The sequence below is a fragment of the Phoenix dactylifera genome, chromosome 7 (assembly GCF_051530095.1).
Source record: "Phoenix dactylifera cultivar Ajwa chromosome 7, Ajwa_hap1_PhDact_Kaust_v1.1, whole genome shotgun sequence".
Taxonomy (NCBI): Eukaryota; Viridiplantae; Streptophyta; class Magnoliopsida; order Arecales; family Arecaceae; genus Phoenix; species Phoenix dactylifera.
The window spans coordinates 4752503-4769818 of record NC_143196.1 but is presented as its reverse complement, the minus strand read 5'-3'; the positions used below and the strand labels follow the sequence as shown (position 1 = coordinate 4769818).

The 17316-nt window shown below is 38.3% G+C and overlaps 2 protein-coding genes across 3 annotated transcripts; both read left to right on the top strand.

Annotated features, from left to right (window-relative positions):
* The first annotated feature begins 1639 nt into the window (after positions 1-1639).
* Positions 1640-10931, top strand: LOC103705267 (uncharacterized). 2 transcript variants are annotated; one of them, XM_039127478.2, is made up of 6 exons: positions 1640-2010; positions 2109-2238; positions 2440-3084; positions 3210-3396; positions 8418-8514; positions 10180-10931. In XM_039127478.2, the coding sequence occupies exons 1-5, from the start codon at positions 1934-1936 to the stop codon at positions 8441-8443; spliced, it is 1065 nt and encodes a 354-aa protein (XP_038983406.2). In that variant the 5' UTR covers positions 1640-1933; the 3' UTR covers positions 8444-8514; positions 10180-10931. The 2 variants fall into 2 exon arrangements, with proteins under 2 accessions (XP_038983406.2, XP_038983407.2); XM_039127479.2 differs by having other exon boundaries at positions 10175-10931.
* A 1034-nt stretch (positions 10932-11965) lies between these two features.
* LOC103705266 (putative E3 ubiquitin-protein ligase RHY1A) lies at positions 11966-16772 on the top strand. Its single transcript, XM_008788921.4, has 3 exons — positions 11966-12342; positions 15730-15923; positions 16072-16772. Exons 1-3 carry the CDS (start codon positions 12100-12102, stop codon positions 16490-16492), a joined length of 858 nt encoding a protein of 285 aa, XP_008787143.3. The 5' UTR covers positions 11966-12099; the 3' UTR covers positions 16493-16772.
* The last annotated feature ends 544 nt before the right edge of the window (positions 16773-17316 follow it).

Genomic DNA, 17316 nt, shown 5'->3' with positions numbered 1-17316 from the left:
CTCCCAAGATCTGATTAAGGAAATCTGAATCGGGTAGGGTCAAGTGAATCTAAACCCAGATTTGCGAAGGGCTTCCTTTCTTGCAAAGTTTTGAGTTGGAATCCCTAATCGCACCACCAAGGGGGTGCGAAGGCTGCCGAAGGGCAGGAGGCGTTGACCCCTAGAAATTGAGGCCAAAGGTGATGGCATGGTCAACCTCGTTGGAGGGGTGAAGCAGGCATATAGGAGTGGGACTTGCAGTGGACTAGACTGTTCATCCCCAAGACCGCAGCCAAGGCCATTGACAGCTGCGATAGGAGATCTGTGGAGAGCATTCTCTGCTTCGGAAAGTGCTTCGTCGTGTCGGAACATGCGCTGGGGAAGAAGATGGGCTATTGGCAATGGCAATGACAATTAGCTATTATTAATAATTTTCCCTCGTTAGTAGCTATAATCAAAAGATAAACATCATTACATGAATAATAATATTGTTAGTCAGGTCTTTATTTACGGATGGAATGATGTTGTTCAAAATAGACATGGATATGTATTCTTGAATTTTAAAAATTTTATTTTAATATAATTAGTATTTTGCATAGGGAATACATATGGAAGTGGTGATGAAAGTGTAATTCCAGAGAAAGGATTGCACCCTCTTAAAACTTCAGTTATAATAGTGGAAACAAGCAATACAAAAATCAATTAGTATACTTCTGGAATAGGGTCGAGAGCATTACCTTTCTATATTCAAACCCGAAACCTCTTCTTATTACCTGTTGAAAAAAAAGGAATGTCATTGAGAGCATCCAAAGGCAATTAGTGTTATTTAAATAGTTGTTCTAACGTGTAAAGCAAAAATCGCTAGCCAAATTCATATACTAGTCATAATAATACTATAGTAATCTTTTTTTATAATAAATATTATGGCAATCATTACTTCAAACATAACAGTATTTAGAGATGGCAATTGAGTTGAAACAGATCATATAAGGATCGGATTAGATGCAAGTAGTCAAAATTAATCAACTTAAACTTGAACTGTTTATTAAATAGGTTAAATTTTTAGATTTGAATCCGACATGTTTATTAAACAAATCTGACATCCATAATCTATTTATTAAACATCAGATTAAACGGATCAAATAGATTAAATAGATTTTTAATGAATTAAATAAATTTAAATAGATTAAGTAGGTCGAGTTAACTGGTCAGAAAGAGGTTAAACATGTTAAATAGGTTAAATTATGATCCGATCTAATTATTGAACGAATCAAAATAGAATTAAATGAGCTAAAGGTCTAAATTTGAATCAATCCATTAATAAACAAATTTAGATAGGTTGATGCATTTATAATTCAAATTTATTTATGCCAAATTTAAACCTATTTAAAATATACCATTTTCGGATCAAATTGAATAATAAATTGCCCCATCCCGTCGCACTTCAGTCTTATCTCGTCCCATATGAAATTTTGTCAACTATCCTATCCAATCCTATGGGCACCCTAACCCAAAAAAAAAAAAAAAAAGCAGTGTAATTATCTTAAGACACGGGTTCCATGTGTGACATAAATATTTTCTTATCCTTCACAAGTACATCACGGAAGGCTGCACATAAATATTTATGATTTAACTGAAATTCTCATATTTATTATTTCCCGAATGGCAACTTCAACCATTTCCGTTCAAATCCGCCCACCCTTCTCGAAAGTCCGCGCGCCGCCGGCGACGAGCCGCACCCGTCGGTGGAGAATCTGATCCGATCCGACGGCCCTGATCGCATCCACATAACTAATTAACAATTCCGTAAAACTAATCGCTCCCTTCGCCCTCTTAAATTAGGGAGAGGGTCGCCACCCAACTACGACTCCAGGGTTAGGGTTAGGTTTCTTTTTCTTCTGGAATCTCGAACCTGTCCCGTGTTTTCTTTCGATTTCGAAGGGGATTTCTTCGGATGGCCACGAGCTTCGATCGATGGGAGAAGGATCCCTTCTTCTCCGCCGCCGAGGAGGTCCAGGAATCCGCCGACAGGTACGGGATCATTGAGGGTTTTGTTGTTCCTCTTCTTCTTCTTATTCTCTTTTAGACTTTGGAGGATTTTAGCGTTTTGTTGTGTCTCCGCTTTGTAGGTTGGAATCGATTTATAGGCAGTGGATCCAAGAGAGGAAACAGGCGTCGAAGCTCCGAGGAAGAAGCGAATGCGCCTCCGTCGAGCTCCACAGAGAGCTTCACACAGCTCTCGGCACCGCAAAGTGGCAGGTGATTTTTGGTTCCCATTGTTTTTTTCCCTAAAATCTCTGATTTTGATTCGTTTCTAGGGATTTATATGGAAGGAGTCGTTCAAAATGGGATTTTGATCCCATTTTCTCTTCAAAAATTTCTATTTTAATCGGGTCCTGGGTTTTTTTTCATGGATGGAATTGTTCGAAAATGGGATTTTGATATTACTTTAATTCTCAGCTCGAGGAATTGGAGCGGGCGGTCAGGTCGAATGATGAGGCCTCTTTGGCGGGGGAAGATACGAGAGCTCGGCACAGCCAATTCGTGGCAGCAATTGGAAATCGGATATCAGTGATGGAGAATGCTTTGAAGGAATCAAATCTTGAGGCGGGCGAGACTGCTCTGACCTGGGTCCGATTGGATGAGCGAGAACGAGACGAACTCGCTCGATTCCTATCCTGCCCTGTCTTGGAAAGAGAGGAGGCATTGATGATTCCATCTGTTGGTGACCTTGAGAATAGGAACGGTGTGATGAAAATGAATGGAGAGGCTTCTGTTGGCAGTTCAAAGAATTCTTGCAACTCAAATGAATCATATTCATGGGAAACGGGGGGTGAGAGGGTGCCTGAGCCTCGAAGGACAGCAAGTGCCAGTGCTGATATCGGGGCATGGAAGATTTCGTTTCCCAGTGAGGGTGAGGAGACTTCTGAGATATCATCTGATGATCGACCTAATGCTCCCGTTCCAAGGATACTTAGCTTCTCTGTGTTAACTGGTGCTTTAGAATCAACATCTAGAATGAAATGGTACAAAAATGGGTTCAGGAAGTGGAAAGGAGGGCACCAACATGATGCAACATGCTCGATCCCTGTACGAAATCATCAGGTTAGAATTTCTGCTTGTCTTAATGTCTTTTGTCCATTCATTATAGTTCAAGGATGCGGTTATGATTACTTCTGGTGATTGATACTAATTGTTATTATATTGTTTTTCCTTGTCTATTATTCAAGGAATTCAATGCTTGCTACGAGAGAAGTAAAAGTTGCCTTAGTGATTGTGGAGAGGAGAAATGTGATAAGCAGCTTGATGGGTGGGTTGGTGCTCTTCAAAGACAACTTCAAAGGTCTCAGTATCAAATTCAGTATGGTCGGCCTATTCAGATTATTGTTTGGGCAATCCTTGCTGCCTTATTGATTGGTTAGTTCCTTTAAATGTCTTTTTTTTGTTGGTGTGATTATGTTGTTGGTGGCTCCGATTACCTTTTCAACTCTATAAAGTGAAAAAAGTCATTTTCATTATTTGAGGACATATACTTTGTGCTCTTTACGATGTCAAACATTTCTGGACCTTCGTCAGATTTTAAACAATGGCAATATGTTCCAAAAAACAATAAAAGAAAAGAAAGTGGACAGAAAACTTCGTTCTCTTAAGTCATTTTTATTTGTAAAAGCAAAACAAAATTTTGAAAACCAAAACATATGAAAGAAACTCAATCCCCTTCAAGTTGTTTTCCCGACAACAAAAAAACACATATTAATGAGCTTATTCCATTTGTTCTCAAACAACTATACTCTTTGGACAGAATTTTGGATTGTGGCCTGGGGTCTAAGTGGTTTTAGACCGTTTGTTTCCCTAAATACCTTTGGTGGATGCTATGGTGTAAACAAGCTAAGCTGAGCTATATGGTAGTTGCTCAGGGTTGGCTTGTTATATATAAAAGGGTAATTGAGTTCGAGCTGAACTCAAGTCAAGCTTGAGAATGTGTGCTCAAGCTTGGTTCATTTGTAATGTGAACTAATTTTGAATGAACTTTTCATTTAGCTAAGCTAGCTGCTTTTGATTTTTGGAAGTCCAAGGTGTTCAAGCTTGGCTCATACATGACCTAGGCCTTAAGAAATGTTAAGGCTTCCTCCTTTTTTAGCTGAGCAGAGTTGAAATAAGCCATTATTGAGCCGAGCTTGAGGTAAGATGTTCCCTTGCAATTCTAGTGGATGCATAGTGTCTTGGGAAGAGGGAAAGATAGAAGGAGAAGAGGAATGGTAAGGAGAAAAGGGGAAGGAAGAGGAGTATAAGATAAAAAAGGAAACTAATAAAAAAGGAACATACAAGAAAGAAGAAGATATTCAATAGCTAGTAGAAACCTTGTAACTTGTAAGTTCATAACCATGACAGCATAAGATATAGCAAGTGAGTTGGTTAAGAAAAGGGCCATAGCTATAACAAGCATGGAAGGTGGTACCATCCTGAACTGCTCAGTTTGAGGCGTACTGAGCCGACTGGCACGGTTTTTCCCCTTAGTTCGAGAAACTAGCAAGGGAGAAAGAAAGAGAGGAAAAAGAGACAGAGAGAGGGAGGGAGAGGGAGAGGGAGGAAGGGAGATAGAGAGGGAGGCTACGACGTAACAGGGGTGAAACCTTGTTTTGAAATGAAATAGGGGCTCAGACCCATCTTTTTTTTGAATTTTTTTAAAGTAAAGTCGGCAGATAGGGAGAAGGGAAGAGAGGAAGAGAGAGAGAGAGAGGAGGGGGGAGGGAGGCCACATTGTAATGGTGGCTGAGCCCTATTTCGTTTTTTAAGTGAAGTTGGCTCCGAGTTCACTTAAAAAAAATCAAAAAAGGGGCCAAAGCCTCTGTTTCGAATGCAACAGGGGCTCCTCCCTTGTTACGCCGTGACTAGAGCAGAGGGTGCTCAAAAGCTCTCTCTCTCCTCCTCCCTCTCCTCCTTCCCCCCTTTCCCCCTCTCCCCCCCTCCTCCCTCCCTCCCCCCCCCTCACTCTCTTTCTCTCTCTCTTCCTCTCTTTCCTTCTCCTTCTCCCCTTCCCTCTTTGGCTCCCCTCTATTGGTATGCCGCAAGTTGGCGCGGCACGACACCATACCATACTGTACCATGGGGCAAATAGAATGGGTCTTGGTGTTGGTTCCACCGATCTTGATAACAAGTAAGCATTTTTCTACCATTCATTTCTATGAAGGGCGTAATGAGTTGAAATGTACAAAGCATATATCATTCATGATGTTGCGTTGTTGATGTCTTAATATTGTCATATTTAATATGCAAACCTGATGCCTATACTCCTAATTAAATATTGTTCATTTGGGTTATCTATGATCTACATTGGACCTTGCTGGTCTTCCTTTGTCAATCTGTAAGGTCAAACTAAGGTAGGTTCTACATGCAACTTTTAAATGAATTAGACATTCCACTTTCTTTGACACATACATACACTAATTACACTATTGCAACTTGTAAATGGTGTGTGTGTGTGTATATATATATATATATATATATATATATCAAAAACATGTACTTTACTATGTCAGGATATATGTGAATTATGTATTGAATATTTATATACGAAAGAAAATTTACATAGTCACGTATGTTTTGTGTATTGATTTTGTTATTAAATGAATCATAAGTATGTCTACACCTCATTAGTATAAGTGATATGTGTTCATTATACGAAATTTATATCTATAATATAGTATGCAAGTTGGTTCTTATACTGAAGTATATATATATTAGTTAGTTTAGGTATATATATATTTTTATACAACTAATATGTTGAGTTTGAATTAACATACATAAAAAAAATATAATTAAGCATATTGAGCACTCTTCGCCTAGATGGTGAATCTTGCCTATTTGCCTTGCCAATACTGGTTATCAGTTAAAATGATATGGATTAGTTTTCTATAGGGTCACTGAATATAGATAGTCCTAGCTGATCAATTAGGAAAAGGGTAAAATTTTTTGTTTCTATTATCTTTGAATTTGTAAAGTAAGAGACTATTTGCAAGAAGATGGAAGGAATGCTAGAAGAGTCATTAAAAATTGAGGATGAAGAAGCATGAAAGGAAGAGAGTGAGAAACAAGCAGGCTGTAACACCAAACCTAGCAAATAGCAAACACAAAATGTGGGCAACCAAAGCAATATTATGGTCTAATCCTTAATTCCTAACTAGCTGTGGTTGACTACATGAATCCTTTTCCTCTATTCCGCTCTGTTTAGAGGCACACTTTCTGAAAGATGTAAAAATATCAAAGTCTTTCCTTGCTCCTTGATCTCATGTGATTTTTGGTCTACCTCTACCTGCTTTTCCTTCTACACGAATGAAATCACTCCTTTGTATTGTACATCCCTCGGCCTACATCATACATCAAACCATCTAAGTTATTCTTCTCTCAATTTGTCCTAAATCGGTGTTTCTTCTACCTTTTTACGAATGACTACATTTCTTATTTTATCTTTTCTCTTATTATCCACATATTTATCTCAACATTCTCATTTCAGCCACACTCATCTTGTGCAGATGTATTCTAACTATCCATCATTTTGTATTATAAAATATAGCTGGTGGTATGTCTATTTTATAATTTTTCTCTTCAACTCGTCAGATATCCTACTATCACATAAATATCTCAATTGCACTTTTCCATTTTATCCAACATGCTTTGATCTTTTGGACAACATCCTCTTCAATCTCCAATTGCCTATGAATATTCAATCCTACATGCTGAAAGTGATTACCCGTTGGAACTGGAATATGATGGATAAACGAAAAGAAATGGGATTAATATGCAACAAGTCCTTGTTTATATTGTTTTTAAATTTTCAACGAAACATTTGATTTGGCCATGAAGAGGAAAGTGGGCCACTATTTGAGAAAGAAAATAATAACATAAGTTGGTTTGCTCGTTGATAATGAGCAGCAAGAAATAATTTTTTATCTTCTGCTTAACTGCTGATTTTTGCTGTAAACAGTAGTCAGTAGTAGAAGTGAAGAAATGAGATAAAAGGGAATAGCTTGGAGCCATAAGCAATCAGAACTTTTCAAGACCTGAAACCAGATCTGTTTTATAATATATATACAGCAGAAACCCAGGGATATTGTAGGTAAATCATGGATATATCCCAATTAGGATTTAGGTTTAGAAAACATGCTTAAATTCTATCTGATTCCTTAAATGCAAGATACTATTTTCATGGGGAAGTCTTTCATTTTTTTTCCCAGTGCGATGAAATGTGATTGAGGTTCAAAATCTTGCTTAGAAAGAATGATTGATCCAGCTTTGGGCCAAAATGTGTGAACATATGGGCTACAACCAGAAGTTTTAAACTTAAGAGAAAAGGGAAGAAATTAGGAAAAGTTGCTAAGAACTATAAAAGTTAACAGAATGGTATGAAAAAATCTAAAGGCTTAACAATTTTTGTCTGTACTTTTCTGTTATACTCTGAAGTCACAATCAATGATTTATAAGTAATGTTGATAAATATGTTAAAATGCATGATAGTTTAGAACTTCGGAACAATAAGTAGTGAAAGTACTGATCACATCATAATGAAAACTATGAATACTGGTAAATAAATTAAAAAGCTTGACACATCAAAATAATGCTTACTTGCTAACTGTTTAAATATTTAAAGTCATTAGTTGCAAGAGTACCAAGCTGTAGTAAGTCGTATATGTAATTAGGTTTTTTTTTATATGTTTCGGATGAAATCCAAGTTATATACTTAAGGCTGTATGTTTTCAATTATGTCCAAAACAAGCTGAAATAGGGTTGAAACATAATTATATCTATTTCAACTCTTTAATGAGCGTTTTTTGTTTTGTTTTGGAATATGTGGGAATGCCACTTGGTTTTGGAATCTGATACTTTCTCCTATGCATGCTTCGAGGAGAGGGATACCAATGGATGATTTCAATGAGTATATGAATTTCAAGAATTGAATAAAGACAAACACATCTTGAAATTTCCTATTCTTCTTGCTTGAACCTTTGTGAATAATAAAATTTTGTCAGATCTGTTTATTAGCTTATCAGGAAATACCCATGGTCTTATTTGGTATTATGTTTATTGAACTCAATACCACAAGTGGTGCTCTACATTCATTGATGTGAACTTAAACAAATATCATACCTTAAAAACTTTTGCATGACTGTATGACATTGATAACAATATCTTGAAGAATAGTATTGTAGAGATTAGCGAGTTGTGTCACTATTGTGACATCTTTTATTTGCCATGTTGTCTTTTAATCAATCGTTCAAGCCAAGAATGAGCATCATGTCAAATAAATCACAACAATTTTATTACAGAAACAAATAAGAATGCTAAACTTTCTATGATATTAGTTTCTTGATTTTCTTTATTCCAAATGATAGAATTGTCTGCTTTGGACAAAAGCCTTACCATTTAACTCATTCATGCAGTAATATTTGCATTTTGTGCTACTTAAAGGAGCTAGTGGAAATTTTTCATTGGTGTATGGGCTGGGGAGACAGCTTTGCTACCTCAATAGTTGATAAGGTACGTACATGTATTTCTGTAACTTGTACCCATGTCCACTGCACTTATGTTCTGCAAATGGATGAGCAATCTTCTCAATGATATCTGGCTACACAAGGAAATCATATGCAATTAATTGATTGGGTTGGTCAGTTTTTTAATAACTGCATGCCCTATATAATGTCCCCACACTATATTCTTTGCCCTTTGTAATCTGGCCATTAATTGTAATACATAGGATGGTGGTTTGCAAAATTAAAATTTAAAATTATTGCTAGTCAAGAATTTGAATATTTTGTCATAACTTTAACTTAATCTCAGTGGCTTACCTTGCCAAGTGACAAGCTTGCATGTGGCAAGGAAATTTACACAAGTTTGTTAACAAATATTCACATGGATGAGACAGGAAGCTATCTTTCCTCCATGGATAAACTATCATTGTTAGTTTTAATGATGAAAATGTTCTCAATCCTTAATAAGTTGTGTGAATCTTATAAAATAATTAAATGTTGTGAGCCTTATTTTTACTAATGAATATCACTTAAACCACACACACCAAACTTTAATAACTGTAGAAAATAAATCTATATCTGCATAACAACTTTTAAGAGCATATTTCACACAAGTTACATATTCATGAGGTTTGGATCTAGTATAGTATGATCAGTTGTATTGATGCATATTGTGGCTTTTGGTCTGTTAATTGCAATATGGAGCAATATTACCCGAATATATTGAAAAACAGCCTCAAGCGTAGAAGGCATGCATATCTTGATTGTGAGGCTTTGGCATGATAGTACTTTATGGTATTGTAGTCACCGGTACATACTTTGGTTTCTTGGATTCTATGCTGTTGTATCCATGTCATATCCTCGACGTGAGTTGGAGCTGGCTGGGAAGAGAGGGCTAAGAGGTAGGGACCAGTGGTATGATCAGAAAGGCTATTAAATCAATATCTTGAAACTTTTGAGATATCAGAATCTGTCTAAAACCGATCTGTGTCAGGTTTGTGAGATCAATGGTCTCAACTAATCCCTTCCACATCTAAATCCTCTGGCCTACTCGTTTGAACATTTCACTTGAAGTTATCACAGGGATATTGTGGCTAAGGGTCGAAACAGGCCCCAGCCCCATGTTCACATGATATCTCTCACATGGGTGGGAGTTGCTATATAGCGAAGGTCAATAAAAAGATAAAGTCGAGTGATTGGGGCTGTTAACTGCCAGTACCAATTCAGGATGACAACCTTTCACAATAATAATTTCTTGTATCTTGAAAATCTTGGGATTGTGGGGTCGGTGACTTCTCTCTGATTTTTTTGATTTCTTCATCCGCCTGCCTCCTTAGTATTACTTACGCATGTGGGAGATATCTCACAGACAAAGTGGTTGGCATTCTAACAGTCCCTACAGACTTGCACTCGTTGAAGCGTTATTATTCAAAAAGATAAAAGAAGAGGTATGAGTTCATCTGTTGCAGCAGGTAATCTTGAAGGCATGCGTGGGCACGGCATTTCACATTACAAGTGCATTCATGTGTCTTAATTCCTATGATTGATATTTTTTTTAATGCTTGAATACTTTGCATGCAAAGGGTGGGTGCTATCTGTTTTACTTTTGGCAGCCCTAATGGTTAGTAGCGCATTTGTTGGAACCTGTTGGTTTGAGACTTGAATTGAAGTGCAGGTGCAACTGGCCACCTGAGCTTCCAATGGAGAAATGATTGTGAGACAGCCGGCGGCATGTTGCTGTGTTTCAAAGAACTGTAGTGGGTCACCAGAACATGGCAATGGATGAATGACACCTGATGCGGGAGAAGGCACTTGTTTGAGACGCTCGGTCAAGTTGTCGGTGTGGTCTTTGCCAAAAGGCACAAAAAAATAAAAAGAAACCAGATTGAAGGTAGTGGACTGTACCTTCCTGAAGATTTGGGATATTGACATCCATCTCGAGTTCTGCTCTTTTCCATGGTTCCCTGCTGTTCAGCTACTTGACTCCCAGGAGTGATGCAACAATAGGCTATCCAAAGAAACATAGTATTGGGAAAGGCAAGCTGGAGTTTGTTTATCCCAGGTCACAGGACACATTTGTCAGATAGGTGCTGTTTAATTTGCCTAATCTGATGGCATGCTGCTACCTCCTTCCTGTTGATGCAGGTGATTGTATTTTAATGTTTACTGTGAGAATGTTGCCGCCTTCACTCCGTCAGTAAATCGGACATTGAAAGTTACTGCATGGGGTGGGATGATGGGGTTTCACACTAAGGTGACTGAAACCAGAGCCTGTTGAAAAACATTTCAATTTTTTAGAATCGGTATTAATTCTTGACGAATGTATCAACTACCATGTGGAATAGTTTGACTTCTTGGCTTCTATCTGATGTGTATTTCCTTTTGTATTTTCTGATATAGAATAGAATAGAACCAAGTTTTTCACCAGTAACGTCTACTTTATGCTTTGTTTCTTCTAAGCATGCTTTTTGTTACAACAAAAGTGTCAAGAGGAGGCCTCGGTTATATGGTCAGTATTATTCAATGAATCTTGGTGTGAAACTGCTGGTTTTGTGCTGAAGTGGGAAACCAGTTTTTGTTAGGCATCTAATTCATGTCAGAAAATAATTTAATAAATTATTTAGAGACTACGATGCCAGGTGGCAGCAGGAGGGCGTTGGGTCTTCAACATGTTCGTGGTGTGCGCCGAGCTTCGCGCAACATAGGAAGGCATCACCTATGTGCGAGGGATGTTAGGCACGGACGGTATTTTCTTGGAAGGGGATTTGATTATGATTATCGAATGGATTCGGGGTCGATAATGCACGACTAAGGAGCAGCCGAAAGGTAAACGATGATGCTGACTAGGTTGTCTTCTTCGCTGTTTATACTCGGGGGTTCATCTGGGTGGATCACGAGTCTGCGCCATAGCCTTTTTATCGCCTTTTGTTTTATGATTTTATAGGTTGCATTTATATTCGTCGGATGTGAGCTGCCGTTATACCAAAAAATAAAAAATAAATAAATTTCAATATTATAAAAAATATAATTATATAATATATAAATAATCTATATAAAATATAATTCATATTTTATGAATTATATTTTTATACATTAGGTCAGTTTGTGCTAAGTTGGACTTGGTCGGGCTCGATTTAGCTTAAAATCAGGTTTAGATTGGATTCAAGGTCAGCCCTAGCACAACCAGAGCAGGTCAAGCTGTAGGGGTTCGATATGCTCAGGCTTGAACCGAAATAACTTTTTGTCCAAAAATTCTGAGCCAAGTTTAGCTTATCTGAACTGATTCAAGCTTAATCAGAAGTAAAGCCGAGCCCCAGCCGCAGCCATCAGTCCTCGTTCGTAACACTGCCCTTATCGTCATAAATAATAGACGGTTCCCGTCTGTTCGTTCATCAAGATCCTTCGCTGAAGCTTCCGCATTACGTCAAAGTCTTCGACCGTAGCTTCCTTCGCTCTTTCCTGCCAAAAAATCCCAAGCGTTTCATTACCTTTCTCCTCCTCCGCCTCCTATTCTTCTTACAATTAAATATATATATTAACCATCTGCGAACAAGAGAGGGACGAAGAAGAGAAAAAGAGGGACGGGGTCTATTTCATGACGAGCGCTTCGGAGTTGTTCTATAGCCGGAGGTCTCGATTGGGCCGGAGCTCGGAGGCAGAGCCAGCGCTCGGGCTTCTCCCCTCATCCGACCGAGACACCGGCCTCCGCCATCCCCACCGCCGCCGCGCGCCGCGCGACCGCCCCCACCGCCGAGGGGATGGCTGCGATTTTTCGCGCCGCTTTAACGCCGGGGCTCCCCCGGCCCGGCATCCCTGCCACCATCGCGCCTCCCAAATGGTACGTATAACGTATATGAAGGTAAAATCTTGAGGGATAAATTGTGGAACAATTTTTGTACATGGTGTCTTCGGTTCTTCAAATTGACGATACCATGAGGTCTTCGCCATCAAGTTATCCAGGAATTGGTTCTAGAAGTCTTAGATTTTTCGTTCATAATAGAAACTGGAAACTAGATTTTATTTCTATATCTTTGATTATCCATACAATGATTGTACATAACAGATGATGCACTCAAGGTGTTTGATCTGATGCTTCAGATTATTTAGTAAGCTTTTCCGGAGTCAATATTGAGGTCAATATTGTCTTATGACATTTGTTTTAAGTTTTTATATTGGACAAACAAGCATGGATACCAGGGGAATTCACAAACTACTTCAACATCTTTAATGACTTTCATTCTACAAAAGGCTATGTTTTTTTTGTTCTAAGTTTTGTTTTTTCTCCCTCCAAAATTTAGTGTATGCTCTCCACATGAATAGCAAATGCCTGACCATGATTCTAATTAATTAATTAAGTTTTATTTAACATTGTAAAAGATCAAATATTTTCAATGCCTTTAGCGAGTGAAAAGTTTTATCATTAAAGGAAAAACACTTTTTAGATCCATGTACCCCAATTTTTTAAAATAACTGAGGATAAAAATTGTCATATTTTGCAGTTTTCAAACTTGATGCATTGCTCATCACTTTTGGTGGATTGTATCCTTGCAAAAACTCTTGCGGACACAAGACTCCAGCATTGCCAACTTCCTACTCTGATTTTAAAGAAAGACTTGGCCAACTCTTGGCTTAAAACTCCCATCCTTTGGGCTCCTTATGAGAGTCATTTATCTTTCCAATCAATCTTAAAAGAGATGAAAATTCAGCTTCTATTATCCAATGGTAGGCTCCATCATATGTTCTATCTCCTCTTAAGATTGATCTCACAACAGCCCCTGTTGTGCTAGCAGTCATTCAATCTCTGTGAAAACTTTCAGTCCATTAAACTAATTGGGATTGACCAGTTGAGTCTCTAAATTGGATGGAATCTATCATTCTTCAACAAAGGAGCACCCTGCTTGTGCTTTATTAAAAGCCCTGGCAAGAGGTTTTTTTTGCTCATACCAAAATGAGGCAAGAATGTTTAGAATTTGTTTCAAGTATTCTGGGACAATGCGATTCCTGCCCATTTTTAAAGTTCAAAAAATTGTAAAATTGTTTCATGCAACATCTCGTCATATTTGATATCTGTACTTCCACAATTATGCATTCACATTATTAGTTCTTATAAATTTTCGATTTCTTCCATGGGCACCAGTAGGTTCAGAGTAAAAATTGTCATCGTCTAAATAAATCATTATCTAATGTAGAAATGGCAATGCATGCTCGATTCTCTGTTTGTCCTCCAGCTTGCCATGCACGCAGATGCCATCTTTTAATACTGATATTCTATAATAGCTTTCTCAGCTAATAGCTTTTATTGCAAAGTGCAAGCATCTTCCACAATCCAATATTGCCCTCATCAAATTTTTGATGCTATTATCTGATAGAGGAAATGCTTATTTCTGACATTTTGAACCCTCAGGCTTCCCTGCCTGAGGCTTTTGCAAATGCTTTTCCATTGCACTAGATGATAGCTCCTTCTTCATTGTTCCCTTGTTACATAAGAACTTCTTCAGCTCTATTACATTAGTGATCAATGGAGGCAGAAGGAAAGAAGACATGATTCAGATATGTATACAGGAACAAGATCTAAGGTTAAATTAGTATGGTCTGCCTTCTAAAGAGAGTTCCAGTTTTTGTTAATCCTTATGTCTACTCTTTCAATCGTCAGATGCCATTTTCTCTTGATTCATTTATAAGGGAGGTTAAAAAGTATCGAGCTGTTCCCAGCTTATTGTTGAATGATGGAGAAAAGCTTTTAGCATTGATTGCCCATTCCTAGCTTAGACAGACAGGAGCTTCTGCTAATATGCCGAGAACTAAATTTAGCAATAATATTTCAGTTCACAGATGCAGGTGTTCCAATTCAGCTTCTCATGATAATAATACTATTAACATGCTGCAAATTTGGAACATTTGCCAAATCCTAACATCCGTAATGATTAACTTAGCCAACATCTGTTCTGGGGGTTGGCTTTGTAGACAAAGGCCAGATTTAGAATGATTTTACAACCAATCCTGTGCTTGAATGAGCACCATATGATTGTGCTAAGTTCCAAGAAAGTAACTTTGGGAAATAGAGACACATACTATTTGATTGATAAACAATCCTATCTGACTAGTTATGGAGCTTAAGCTCATGCATCGAGAAGCAACCTTATATGATTCAACTGAGACTTGGAAGAGTCTAAGATCTTAGTAAAGAAAGTATGCTTTGATATGGGGAACTTAATCCATCTATAAGGCAGAAATACAAGTGATAGTCTAAATGTTGTTATCAGGGCTTGTCCCAGTCTGGTCCTAGGTGGCTACAGTAACGAGATGGATGGGATAGATTGAGAAACATTAACAACAAGAATAACAAAAAAAAAAAAATGAAGCAAAAATTGTGTCCTGGGATGCGAAGTCATCCCAAGTGTTGGGAAGCAACCATCCTCATCCATCCAATCAATACTAATTGGGACGGTTAGGATGTGCTAGTTGAAGAGAGAGCTCTTATCTTGCACCCATCGAACATCCTGATTCAAGAAAGAACTAGTGTCTTACACCCGTCGTGAATAGAACATGCATTGTTGGGACATGAATCCTTGCATAGAATACAAGGTTCCTTCTTTCTGCCCTAGTACAGTCTGTCTCTTAGCTTCTAGATTATGTTGATATGAAATTTAATGGCTTACATGTAGCAAAGAAGATATTGAATCATAGTGCTTAAGTCTGTCTTTGGCCTGTTGCAATTCAACTAGAAGAACCAATCAGAAGAATGAAGGGTTCGTCACAGCAATGCTAGTTTTAACCAAATGGTCAGCCTCTTGCTGAAGCCAGAGGCAGCGTAATGCAACTGAAAGGTTTCCATGCCAGATTTGCATAAGACATCGGAGAAGCTGAAAAGACTTTCTTGGGCTTCTTCCAAAATATGAAAAGAAAAGAAAACCTTTCCTGGGCAGTTGAGTCTCTTCCTTTATTAAGAATGCCAATAATCGAAATCAACAATATCCATAGTCTCCCATTACTGCTTGCAAGAACCTATATGCCATTTTAATAATCAAATCAGTATAAACTCTTCTATTGGTTAAGACACTTGTATTTTCGGAATCCGAGCTACAGCGAGTAACTTAAAGACTTTCCTACAAATAATACATTGTTGAAGTTCTTACGAATAGGTAGACGAGTTTCTTTGATTAGATCAGAACTATTGAGATGTTATGTCGAAATGACAACTTAGTTTGATTTCTGGCATATTCAGGAACATGAATCAGTTTGGTTAGATAATGGTGCTACCAACATATCTGGGACACCCAACAATAATTATGGTGGAACTGCCAACAGCAGAGCCGAAAGTTTGAGATTTCTTCAAAATGATCGACTTCCGAGTTCTGTAATACAGGCACAGGCAAGGCTTCTAGAGCGATTTAGAGGAATGTCTCTTACAGAAAGGAGGTCAGTCCGTATTCTATTTGGTTCTCTAACACATAATATTATGCCAGCATTTGTTTTTCAGAGTCATTCATATGCATTCCTTTTATATGGAGAATTTGGGTTCTAGTTCAATAAACCGTGTTGATAACATTTCTCGATCTCTGCATAGGCGGAGAACCACAAGTTCAGGTATGTCATTGGGTGAATTTGCATTCAGCAATGACTTCAACATCAGAAACTCTGCGGACAGGGAATCTGAGACTCCAGGAGAGTGGTTTGAATCAGGCATACCATATACCGACCTCACCTATGATGCAGATGACGTATATTCTCTCCAAAATTTTTGCAAGAAAAAGCCTCCGGGACTCAGCTGGGAGGCTATCTGCAGCCTGCAGCTGGAGGTTTTCAAAGATGTGGAGGAAGGTGGTGATGCCATGAAAACATTGCCCGAGTGTTCAATATGCCTGGAGAGGTTCTTGGTGGGGGATGAGCTGATTCAGCTCTGTTGCGGTCATAGGTTCCATTTCACTTGCTTGGAGCCATGGCTGCGGGCTTGTGGGGATTGCCCATATTGTCGGGCAAGTCTATAATCTTTCGGTTATGGGGCAACACATACAAAGATCCAATGAACCCCTTATTCATTTATTCTCGCAGCGTTACGTGACATGCCCAATGCTGGAGATGCCCACAGAACTGATTTTGTTCTTGTGATGTCATTTGTATTGTTGGATTAGCAGAGGCACAACTTGTACCAGCCTTCTCTCTTATGTGCTTGTTATTGTGCCTGTGAGTGTAAAATATGATATGTTGTATGTTGTTCGAATTTGTTTTAAAAACAAAATTAGTGGAAAAAGGCTTCTTGATGGACTACATGGTCTTGGCTGATAGTGAATTTGGTCTTTTGCCATGCCACATCTCTGATATCTCTCGAGTTAGGTAATACAAACTTCATCATTCTTCAAGCCAGCAATACTATTGGGCTGGAGACATGGTAAGGGGGTTTGCCGTTGCCTAATGCTTTTCATTCTCATCCTGGATAAGAACAAGGTAGGGCCAGATGACACAAAAATGCGAGGAGACTTGTTATTCTTGCTTGTTGCGTCGGATTGCACTTGCCCCTGTCTGATTCATCAAAATGTCCAAATTCAAACTCTATAACTTTGATTGGTTTGCTTAGCGTGCATAATACTTTTATTAACTATTCCAGCAGCATCTGATGTAAACCACTTAAAAAGAACTTGGATAATATAAGCCCAAAACAGAGTGCTGTCAAATGGCCTCTGCCCCCTACAAAATTCCATTTGTCTGCTAGTTTCAAATGGACGAATCCTCCTTATCAATTGTTGGAGCTGATTGTGCTAATTTAAACCTTTATCTATTAGTCCACTGCCGCTAGACTTCAGCAAATCAAACA